The sequence below is a fragment of the Triturus cristatus genome, chromosome 4_1, assembly GCF_964204655.1.
Source record: "Triturus cristatus chromosome 4_1, aTriCri1.1, whole genome shotgun sequence".
In the NCBI taxonomy this organism is placed as follows: Eukaryota; Metazoa; Chordata; class Amphibia; order Caudata; family Salamandridae; genus Triturus; species Triturus cristatus.
Window position 1 is genome coordinate 1,222,024,467 of NC_140585.1, and position 12,466 is coordinate 1,222,036,932.

The window sequence follows — 12,466 nt, forward strand, 5'->3', positions numbered from 1 at the left end:
GATCAAAAATGAGTGGGACCTCAGTTAGGTCTCCAGACTCACCACCACCTTTTGTATCGTCGGAGGTTGATGTGATCTCATTTCATGAGTTAACAAACTGGGCATCTCCAAAACTGAATTGAACCATCTGATCCTCTTTGAGAAGTCCATTATTTTCGAGACTCTACTGCCACAACCTACCTGTAGTTGCTTAGTTCCAGGTATCTTTCTGACCTCTGCATCTATAAAATCCATTATATTGTTTTGTAGCATTTGTGCAGCGCTTAGTACCCCTGTTGCAGGGATTCTGCTCATGCACCGAACTATGCGCAGGAAACCAGGACCTTAGTGAATTGCGGTGTACCAAAAACTCACCTCAGTACCCAGAACCCCTATCCGACCAGCATCAGTGTCTCATTCGCTCTTCATACTATATAGAAGCTACCAATGATTAGATAACCCAGAACATGCAACTTTAGAGTACTCTCAGGAATGGTGGGAATCAGAAATACCTGTTCGTTATTATTCTCATATCAAGTCTATTATAATGAAGATACATGCGAAGTCTTCATAACGAGTTTATTCTCAACACCCACCAGATGTACAGCAAAGACAGCAGACTCCAACTAACCAACTGTCCCTTCAGTCCCCCGTACATTCTTTCCCCATGTCATTGCATTCCGATCAAGAACCATAACTTAAAGGAGAAGCTACAACAAAGTCCACAACAAGAGTATTCAGAGACACAGTAAAGTTTAAAATGTTTATTTTATAAACTACATGTCCGAAGATGCAGTACTTTGGCTAACATAAGCAGACAAATGATTAAAATTAAAACTATCAGCATTGTTACAATACCATAGAAAATGAAGGGAGAAATCATATTACAAATGACAGTGGAATACAACCACCCTCCCTTCATTAGTAAGCTAGTATTATTAGACTAATAGAAGGTCTCTAGGTTTGAATGGGGAACCCCATACCGTAAAGATCTGCTTAGGTGAATCACATCAGAGGATCAGCTTTGCTCTGCGCCTGGAAAAGGTCTTCTCCAGAATGTGTGTCTAGTGCATGCAAACTGCAATATTAAAGGCGTTCGACTTTCAGATATTTGCAGCTGTGTGCGTGTTATGGCTAGAGCGTGGGCCGATCAACCTGAACTCAAAAACATACCCCTATATGAAGTACTTACCAAACGGGATAGCACACTACTCTGTGTAGGGTGTGTTGTTGAAATGGTGGTGTTTTTGTTTTGAGCCGATGTTAGAAGTATTTTCATTCTGTGAGTAATGACCACCGAGGTGAGGTTATTGTACTATGTGACGCAGCTGCTGGCGGTGTGATGGGCAAGGGTTTGTGAGCGATAGTAAAGCAAATTATAATGATAATAAGAACTAAAACCTCTAGGAAGCTACACAGCACAAGCCTAGCCAAAAGAGAAGGGCACGCTGTGTACGTATGCAACAAAATTGGGAATAATCGCAGAAGGCCTAGCTATACCTATGGATCAACATGTGGCAAGTAGACGTTGTCAAATGAGTAAAAGGATGCCAAAAGGGGCATAGATGGGAATTGAGGACATGAGCAGTAGCCATAAACTCTTTTATTTTAGTTTTCGTTGTATCTAAAGAGCAATGATACTACATACTGCTGAAAAAATATCACAACAAGAGAGCCCCAGAAAGAATTAGTTAAGAAACACTGTGTATCTCCTTTCACTGTAAAGAGTGGACATGTCTACTAGGTACTACCCTAGGGACGGAAGCCCTCACTCACTCAAGCAGTGGCAGGCTTCGTTATAGGGCTCCTCCTCACATTGATGGAAACCTATATCCATGTGGGCTGCAACCCTTTATAGAAATTGGGGAGTTCTTGAGAAATACTAGGAAGAAAAGCTCCATCATACCTAGAGGTGTTTCCTGATGTGGACAGATGGGATGCAGACATGAATTGTTAAAACGGTGTATTGCAGATTACCTCAGTCTTTATTTATTGTTCTCAATGAGCAGGATTAAAAGTAAGGGGTAAATCATTCACTCAAAAAGGACATAGACATCTTTCTTCCTCGATAATAGCCCTAAAGAAAGGTGCTGTGGTCTTTCATCGGGACCTAACTCTCATTAATAATCAAAATTGAAAAAGCCAAAGGCTATGCTAATTCATAAACCTGCACCATCTCCCCAGCCTGCATGAAAGAAATCTGTACCGATTAAGGTTTAATAGTCTTTAAATCGTTATAAAGTTCTATTACCAAGATCTGGACTCCGCTTCCATGACATTGCACTTTCAGACACGCAGCAAATGTTAACATAGTGTGTCATCCAGCTGGACCCTCCGAGTACTTCCCGATGCCTCTGCCCCAGTCCAGACCCTCTTTCCGGTTCTGCGGTCCACACTTGTCCCTGAGACTTAGACCCCGATACCGAATTCATCGACCCTTGACAAGGAGCTTCCAGTAGTCAGTCTGACTCCCACACTGCGCCAATCCTACCTCGCCTGATGCCGCACTCCATGGCAGTTGAGGTGCCGCTTTGTCCTTTTGCTCAACCACAGTCACAAGGGCACACTTAACATTCTCTTTTTTTTTTTTTTTGTACAAACTCGAACTGTGAAAATAATACGGTTGATGAGTTCTCTCAGCCCTTTCAAAAATCCAGTTGGTATGATGACTTATAGGAGGCTAGTGGTCTTGATACCTCACCTGATATGGGCCTCTTGTCACCCCCAGGATCGGCCACGGAGGAATCCACTTCCTAATCCATAGTGATGCATAATGCAGCTGAAGTCCTTCACCCCCAGCACTCCTCCTTGAAGGACAAGATTAACGTATTGACGGAACATCTCCAGCTGGGGCAAGAGTCTCAAGTCCTTCTTGCCATTTAAGGGGGCCTTCACAGACACCTTACTGGGGGCATGTGCCAAACCTTGCTCTGGCCCACCAGTCAACCTGCAGATTGCGTGACGCCATTGCAGTCACCCGGGTGATTCCACTACCATAGCACCCCTCCCCTGAGAGTTTGGTGGTGGAAGCGTCCGTAAGTAAAACTAGCCTCAACACGTTTCCGTCTTCTTCCCCTGACAGAGAGTCTAAACGTGTTGAAACCTTTGATAAACGAGTATATTCATCTAACAGCTTGGTGCAAAGGTTCGTGAATGGCAGCTGCCTGCCTGGGTGCTATTCTCACGCCCTTTGAGACTCAGTGACTCCAGGCCTCCCAGGTGTCCCTGAAGTTTTCCAGCCTGTCCTTGCCCAAGCTATTCAGAGTGATTTGTTGTGGCTTGGGCACCACCCATTCTGTAGGTGCCAGTGTTGGCATTCTCCGCCATGCCTGGCTGCGGCTCACCGTTTTTTTATGTGATGCCCATTCTTCCATTATAGACATGACGTTTGATGGACCTCTCCTGTTTGGTGACAAGGCAAACTCCACTCTCGAACGGTTCAAAGAGAGCAAGGCTACGGTACGCTCCGTTGGCATATCTACCCCACCTCACCAGCTGCATCAGTCCTACCGCTCTTTTTGCAGTTTCAGCCGAAGCATCCCATACCAGCAGTTAATCCAACCCCAGCATGGCGACTAGCAGGTTTGCAGTCACAGCTCTGATACCCACCGCCCCGCGGCCAAGGTCAAGAGGCACCCCAGCCTGCTACATCGTTGTAGCCCCACCCGCAAAACCCCTTTTGTGTACCCTTAGTGGAGCATGGCCACACAGTGGGAGGCATGATCGGACAATTCTTGCTAAGTTAGAAGGCTATAACATCAGACAGGTGGGTCCTTCAAATTGTTCGGAAGTCCTTTTTCACACCGCCACACCTTCCACTGTCTCCCCAACAACTGACGAAGGGCCATCTTTCCCTTTTGCGGCAGGATGTGCAGGCCCTTTTGGCAAAAGGGGCTATCAAGAGGATGCCTGCTCCGGAAGTAGAACAAGGTTGCTATTGCCACTCCATCCTGGTGCCCCAAAAGGACCGGGAACTCCAGCCTATTTTAGACATGTGCCCTCTCAATGTCTTCCTCCGGAAGGAAAAATTCAAAATGCTGACATTGGCCCAGGTCTCGTCTGCCCTGTACCCTGGAGACTGAAAGGTAGCATTGGGCCCACAGGACATCTATTTACTTATGCCCGTCCTGCCTGCCCATCGGCGTTACCTGCGGTTTGTGGTGGGCCACGAGCATTTTGAGTTTGCTGTACTCCCCTTTGGACTCACCAGTGCCGCTCCGGGTTCACAAAAGTAATGGCGTTGGTGGCAGTACACCTTCGGAGGTTAGGGGTCTAGCCTTCCCCTACCTGGACAACTGGCTATTGAAGGCGTGCTCGCCTGAGGCAGTAGTCACCCAACTCCAAATTACGGCGAACTTTCTGACATCTTTGGCGCTCACTATCAGCATGCCGATGTCGCACCCAATCCTTCTCACGTACTCCCCTTCATCCAAGCCATTCTTAACACAGTTCTGTTTTGTGCCTTTTCCCCTGGAAAGAGAGTGTAGGTAGGACATTCAGGCTATGATCCCGATCTTTCATCCTCTGTCCTGGATTTCAGTGAGGTATACTCTGAGGCTGCTGGGACTGATGGCCTGCTGCATCCTGCAGGCCGAGCACACCAGGTGGCATATGCATGCTCTGGATTTGGATCTGAAGCCTCAGTGGGCCCATATTAAGGGACCTGCCAAACCACGTTCAGATTTCAGAGATGACTGCAAATGACCTGCAGTGGTGGTTGCTGGATTGCGATTGGTTCAGTGGCAGACCCCACCCTTCTCCACACAGAGCGTACAGTGGTGACTGATGCTCCCCTTCTGGGCTGGGGAGTCACCTAGAAGAAAGCGAGATTACAGGCCTCTGATCTCCGGCAGAGTCCCGGCTCTGTAGCAGCCTTCTGGAGTTGAGGGCCATCTGCTTGGTGCTGAAAGCCTTTCTTCTGTCCATCAAGGGGAGGCTGGTTCAGGTGCTCATGGACAACACCACGACCATGTGATACTGCAATAAACCGGGCAGGGTGGAGTCACTCTGGAAATGGCTGGACTGACACAGAATTTTCCTGCTTGTCAACCACTAGGCAGGATCATTGAATGCCAGGAAGGATAACCTCTGCTGTCTGCGCCTCGTAGATCACGAGTGGCAGATACACCTAGAGGTGGTTTGAGGTCTCTTCTGAGAATAGGGAGAGCTATAACATCGGCACCATGCGTGCGTTAGCTTCCAGCTCTGTGTCAACATGCCATACTCTACTTTCTTCCCAGACAAACGGGTTCTGTGGACGCAAACATCCTTTCTGCTAAAAGTTGTGATACTTTTCCACTTGGGTCAAACCATCAGCCTGCCAGTGTTCTGTGCTCTGCCTTACCCCTCTAAGGAGGATGGGAGAAAACCAGTGCTTGGACCCGAAGAGAGCGCAGAGGTTCTACGTAGATCATACCAAAGACCTCTGGGTAGACTATCAGCTGTTTATGGGGTTCTCGGGAGCTAAAACAGGCAAGGTTGTGGCACAAGAGAACCATATACTGCTGGATCGTGCTCTGCATTAGGGCCCGCTACGTGTTGGTTAAACCCAATCTCTGGAAGGGCTACATGTGCATTCTACCAGGCCCGAAGCGGCTACCACTAGGTTAGCATGCAGAGTTCTGTCCTAAATAATTGTCAGGCAGCTACGTGGGCGTCTCTCCAAACATTAACTGCAATTGCCTGGACAGACTGGTTCGCCAAAAGAAGCACTTTGCCCACTTAATCCTGGAGGGCTTTCTGTTTGAGTCCATCCACACCCACCTCCTAATAGGTACTGCTTTGGTAGCTATTCAGAAGGTTAGGAATCTGCTGCCAGAAGTCTCTTTCAGAAAAAATTTACTTATCTTTGGTAACACTTTTTCTGGTAGAGACTCTGTCTAACCACAGATTTCGCACCAATCCTCCCAGTTCTCTGGATTGTACTCTTCCCATTAACATGATTCCAAGTCTAGGAATCTGCACACTAGTCTACCAGATACTGTTGGGGCTCTGCATTTGGTGGCATGGACAGTCTCAAAAGCAACTGACATCGATGTGCAGAAGTGTCGACCTATATAGACTCTGCTCATCATTTCTGGAGCAGAACGTCGGTGCGGAGCTACATGGTGCCATCTTCCGTCACGCAGAGGTGCTGCTGAAAAGTTTCTTGATCCACTCTGGGGGAGTTTTCAAAAGGTTAGGAATCTGCGGCTAGATAGAATCTCTACCAGAAAGAGCATTACCAAAGGCAAATAACTTGTTGATCTTGTTAGCTATGTCATTGAATATAATCCTCTATATGCACATTCTTATTTCTGTCAGGTCGTCTGAGAACTATTAAAGGTTTTTTGCCATGCATAAGTCAAGTCCTAATTCGTTTTGAGCAGAGGTTTATGCCTGAATCCCCCTCAAGCCCCCAAAGGCTCCCCAATGCTCACTAACAATAGTGTGGTCATGGCCCAGACCCTAGCCAGACTGGAATCCTGCACATGCAGGATTTGGAGACTAAGCGCCTGCTAGATTACTGCTGTGAAAGCGCAAGAGCGAATTGGCTTGCCTTCTCTTTACCTTCTGTCCTCACCTGTGCATGATAGCCAAGTACTTTTCTTTGAAGATATTGCACATATCTGCCCTCTTACTCATAATTACTGTGCCAAGTTCCTGAATGCAGATCTTGTGTGTTATACTGTACATGCAATACAGTCAATAGATGAGACCTGAATAAGACTGACATTACACCAACTTTCTGGTTTGGACTCTGACCAGAGCCAACCTTATGGAATGGTAATGGTGGGATTTGGGAAGAGTTTGCCTCACCCTATGATGAGGACAGCAGGTAAAATGGACTGACAGGTTTCCAGAGGGTTGGACACACCCGATATTGGGCTGTTTACTTCCCTCCAGTCCACCAACAGCGGAAAGCCCTTCATTTGCTACAGTGATTAGTAGGGCTGCTAAGGTCCTTCACCTCCATCTCCCCGCTATAGAGGTAAAAGCAAACGTATTAACATAGGTCATAGAGTCTGACAAGGCACTGACCAAACCTCTTTTGACCTTTGATGAAGCCCTCTCTGACACAGTGCTGAGCGCTTGGCCTAAACCATGTTCTGGTCCCCCAGTCAGCCAACAGGCATCCACCGCCATAGACCTGCTCCAGGAGACTCTGACTTCTAACTCAGCATCCAGCACCTTAAAGTTTATTGGTACAGGTGTCTACTAGAATAGTGAGCAAAAACGCCTTTCCAACCACACCCCCTGACAGAGTCAAACTGCAGTCACATTTGGAAAGCGTATATTCTTCTCAACAAGCCTCACCTTGAGGTCGGTCAGTGCAACTTGTTTGCCCACTTACTAGGGGGTGTGGTGGGTGATGTTTTACCAGTGCTTCCAGAAGATTTACAGCCTTCTTAGCGCAGACCTTTTAGGATGGTCACGATGCAGCCAAATTTGTAATAAGCTCTTGCCTGGACACTACAGAGTGTATGGCTAGGGCTTTGGAAACAAGCCTGGTGCTTCGATGCCACGCATGAATGAGGTCCATTGGCTTCTCAGGAGACATCCAGGCATCCTTCATGAACAGTCCCTGAAATGCTCCTGTCTGTTTGGTCAGAACGCGGATTCAGCCTTGGAGCCTTTTAAGGAGACCCACCTAGGGCACACTCTTTGGGACATTCAGCACCTGTTAGGCAGTCTGCCCTAACAATAGTGCCCTTTTCTCTGATTTAACAAGGGCTTGAATTATTGGCAACGTCAGGCCACACTGCCCGCACAACAGGCTTCCCAGCCCCTTTGAGGCTGGGCCTGTGGGCCCAACAGATCACTACCTGGCCACCAGACGCAGCACTCAACCCACTCTCCTGCCCCTCCACATGCATCCTCCAAGCCCCTTCAATGCACATTTACAAGTGCACAGCCATCTGGTGGGGGGGCAGGATAATCCACTTCCTGCAGGGGTGGCAACACATTACATCTGACAAATGGGTACTGCAGATTGTGTCACAGGACCTGCCATTCCTTTTCGACTCACTGCACCTACAGTAATCAGTTTACCTCATGTCTGTTTTTTGCCTGGAAGTGCTGGCTCTTTTGGCCAAAAGATCTATAGAGACAGTACCAGCATTGGAAGTTGGCTCTGGGTGCTATTCCCTCTACTTTCTCTGCTGAGAATAGGCAATGTTAACACTTTTGTACGCTGGAATTCCCAAGACGGCTCTCTTGGGGATTCAATCCATCTAGAGGAAAGCATGAGACACCTATATGCCTTCTTGCTGCTTCCTATCCTGACCAGAGTTCTGAAGAAAATAAGGAACAACCAATCCCTCGTCATTCTAGTGACTCTGGATTGAACTAGAAACGGGTGGTACCCGGTACTTCTGAGCTTGAGGATCCATCCTCCAACCAGGCAGCCACTTTCGGAGGACCTCCTGTCTCAGCATTGGGGCGCAGAGTCTTGCACCCGAGCCTGTGCAACATGCACCTCCGTGTGTGGAGATCGAGCAGTGACATTTAATCCCGTTTGATCTTCCTTCTTAGGTCGTTGATTTGATTTTGGGAACCAGTTACCCTTCAGTGAAATCTACATATGCAGACTGCTGGGTCAACTTTGTGGTTTGGTGGGTTCCCTGCCAGTTGGACTTGTCAAAACTGTCCTGTTTGATGCTTGCTTTGTGTTTGGCCCAGCGAGGTCTTGCTCTGGGCACAGGTAAAGGTTGTATGTTGGCGCTTTCGGCCTAGTCGTGTTTACCGGACCAACCGTCCTTATTTAAATCGCAGGTTGTGATGTATTTTTGAAATGTTTTACAGTACTTTTTACCTAAGCCCTTCGTGATGCCACAGTGGGACTTAAATGTAGCTCTCACATTTCTAATGTGTACCCTTTTGAACAAATGCATATTTGGCCATTGCATGTACTCACTCTAAAAAGGATCTTCCTGGTTGCCATATTATTTGCACACTGAGTGAGTGAACTTCAGGCCTTTTCAGTCCAACTTTTATATACCAATGTTTTTCCAGAAAAACTGGCATTAAAGACTTAAGATGTGTTCTTACATAAGGTGATAGCACCTTTACATGTGGGACAAGCCATCATGCTTCTGACATTTTTTGCTCTGCCTAATCCTTTGAAAAAGAGACTCGATCATTTAGACCCCAAGATGGCACACTTTTCACAGTGATCGCACCAAAGAACATTGGGTGGACGATCAGCTCTCTGTGGATTTCTGTTTCTGCACCCCCTTGCCCTTCTTGGCTTCACTGATCATTTTTCGATGGCTAGGCATTTGCATTAAGAACTGGTATGCATTGGCGGAGAAACAACCTCTAGAATGCCTAATAGCCCACTCCACCAGGTCCAAGTCTGCTACCACTGCGTTGTCACACGGCTTGCTTGTCCTGGATAGTTGTCAGGCAGCTAGGTACGCAACAGTGCATATCTTAACAAAGTACTTCTGCCTCAACATTCTGGTCTGTTGAGATGGACATTTTACTAGCTCAATCCTGCAGAACTTATGGAGGTACTGCTCTGGTATCTAAACACAAGGTGAGGAATCTGAGGTTAGAAGTTTCGATCAGGCGAACAAATTATTTACATTCGGTAATGCACTTTGTGGTCGATACTCTATCTAACTTCAGATTCTTCACTGCCCTTTCACCTCCCTGTTCTGTGGTATGGTCTATTTCATCTAAAAAGATCCCTATCTAGGAATCGGCACACTGGTGTTTGTACAGTTTGCTAATGGACTCTGCATCTGAGGGTGCAGAGGACTTTATGACAGAAACTAATAAAACTGGTGTTTAATGCAGTTTTGTGAACAATAAAACACTTCTGGAGCATAATGACGTTGACACGAAGTAGCACGACGTTACCTACCAGCGTGGAGGAGCACTGCTTTTAAATTTTCAGGATCTAGTCTGGTGCCTAAGTAAATTCATAAGTTGAGGAATCTGCAGTTAGATAAGATATCCACAAGAAAGATGGCCACCAAGTAGAAAGTAGAAAATGTGGCCTCTATCTAGAGATGTTGTTATTGCAAACTATGTCCTTAAAAATGTTTTTGGAATCTTGAGACAGAGTGAAATAAGAGACCACAAACTACTTTCATGCATATACATGGTCATAGGCGTTAATGTAAAGGTGGAAGAGTTGCATAGGATTTTAAGAAAGATATCAACTCTGGATTACTACTGCTACTTTTTGTTTTCAGTCCCATATAATTGTTTTAGATTACCTTTGAATGAAATAGCAAGCAGTACTTGTCTGTCAGAACAGCGGTGAGGTTTTCTCAAGAATGAAAGAGGTTCTTCATGATACCCTGGCTCACTGTGGCCATTAGAGTCTGAGCAGGCGACATACAACCATATGTTGACTATGAAAATGCTATTGAGTAGTATTCCCATGGTGCTTTTCATCCATATTAATACACCATACAGTTAAACAAACAAAATCAGATTCCTGGAAGCATGTCAAAAGCAGTGATCTTCATATTTTAACCATAATTTTTTTTTATCAGAATCATTTAATGAGATCCAATACAATCTTATATTTTGTATAAAAAATTTGATTAGTGTTAGATTACCTTGATCTTGTCTCTACAGATTCTTAGCTTTTGCTAATCACACATTTGGTAGATGCAGGAAGTTTACTTTGAGCGAAAATGATCATACATAAATGCTACAAATAAACTTCTGAATTTGCTCAATCATGAAAAAATAAATCTGATTTTCTATGTATTTGGAATAGACGCTTGATGACACAGCTGGATGCGGCAAAGAGCTCCAAAGCAGTGGAAGGAAAGACCTCACAAAAAGGGATATTGCCTGCCAGCCAAAATATGGTCACCTATGAGTTACATTGCCGACCGGAACAGAACAAGTTCTCTCAAGCAGCAAAGGTGGGAGTACAGTTTTCTAAGAATACCTGGATTCAGTTACCAGACATTTCTACTTACTGCTGGGGCAAGTAGTTGGTGATGTTTCAAAACTTGTATCATTAGCATTCAATCCCTCATATTGCGGAGGAAGCTGTTTGGAATTACACTGGGACTTGGGAAATATTTTCATAGAAACATGCATCATGCACGATGCAGTTTTCTTTGACTTTGCAACTCAACAGTTCATTCTCTATGGATTTACGCTCTTGAATATACGGTCTTGTATTGTCATGAATCCGATAGCATTTGGAAAACCAAAGAAAATGTAATAGTATCATATAAGCCTATGCTCAGCTCGGCATGAGCTGCAGCGATCGAACACAGGTTGTTTTCTTCACACTACCACAAAACAAATTCAATATCCTTCCTTTCCAGTTGTTCAGGGTAGACAGAACATGAAGTTTGTGCTTTTGGTGTTTCAACTCTCCCACAAGGTTACTCCTGTAGACGAGAACAATGCTGCATGGTTTTCCTCATAGGAGACCATCTATGCAGCTCTTAGTTGTGGGAGAAGATGTCCAGTGGTGAAGTAGTTAGTGAGGCAGGTGCAGTGGCATCAGGACACCTGCGTGTAAGCGGCCATTTCACCATTTTTATGGCTTCTGTATTGCTACCCTCCCTTTGGAACATTTTCTGTGCTTGCATTTGAGTCCACAGCACCGTTGCCATACCACCGCAGGCATCATCCAGTATAATTATTTACTGGTGTTTACAGTCTGAAACTGGACCCCCTAAATATTTAGGGTCCCTGTTAGAGTTCCAAGGAGTGGGGGCATTTAGTTCTTAAGAAACAGGGAATTTGTGCAAACTCAATGCAAATGTTGCCTTATTTAGTGTTTTGTATGCAGGTTCTAGAACTGGAGAAGCGTCTGAGTGAGCTGGAAGCTGCTGTACGCTGTGATCAAGACAGCCAGGTGAGCAAAGTCCTATTATCAAGGATAGCAAAGATGTCTCTATTACCATAGATCAGCACAACCCACACCGTTCCAAAAGTGGACATTGGCACTTACATAAAGAAATGTTAACAGCTCATAATCATTCCATCTAGCACCAGTGCTTTGAATCCTTGGATTATTGTTACTGTGCCAGGAAGCTAACTTCACTCTATCCCAATCCATACTCCACTTCCTGTCCCTCAAATAAAACTTATATTTAAGTGTAGGGTGTTAGGCCTTCAAAGGAGAGGTTCGAAATTCATGTCATTTGGACCATGACTGCTACATAGTTGACTGCTTGTCTTTTTAATCGTAACAACTCTGCTTGTTTGGCGAAATTCTCATTTTGAGCTGTTGGTAAGAGTTACCCTAACATGAATTCCTACATGTCTACATTAGTGCCAGTTTTGTATCTGTTTTATTGAGAGAATGAAACCAGGCATTTGCATATCTATCAGGACATTGCTAAGACCAACGTTTGGAAGGATTCTATTGTTTACTGACTCAATACATTGTGATAGTGTGCTTACTCGATGTAAGATTAAGTTTTTTGGACAGTTTTACAGTGCGTTGCAATTTGTTAATGTGCTGTTTGCCCTATATCAAGCAGATTTTCCGACGTGGCAGCACTGTACATGCAGA

At 45.4% G+C, this 12,466-nt stretch overlaps 1 protein-coding gene across 1 annotated transcript in view; it reads left to right on the top strand.

The window, feature by feature from the left end:
• DCTN2 (dynactin subunit 2) overlaps positions 1 to 12,466 on the top strand; it is a 190,838-nt gene that overhangs the window by 112,506 nt on the left and 65,866 nt on the right. Inside the window, exons 7-8 of the mRNA XM_085654601.1 lie at positions 10,700 to 10,850; positions 11,738 to 11,803. Coding sequence (XP_085510727.1) covers positions 10,700 to 10,850; positions 11,738 to 11,803 — 217 coding nt within the window. The remainder of the gene's footprint in view (positions 1 to 10,699; positions 10,851 to 11,737; positions 11,804 to 12,466) is intronic.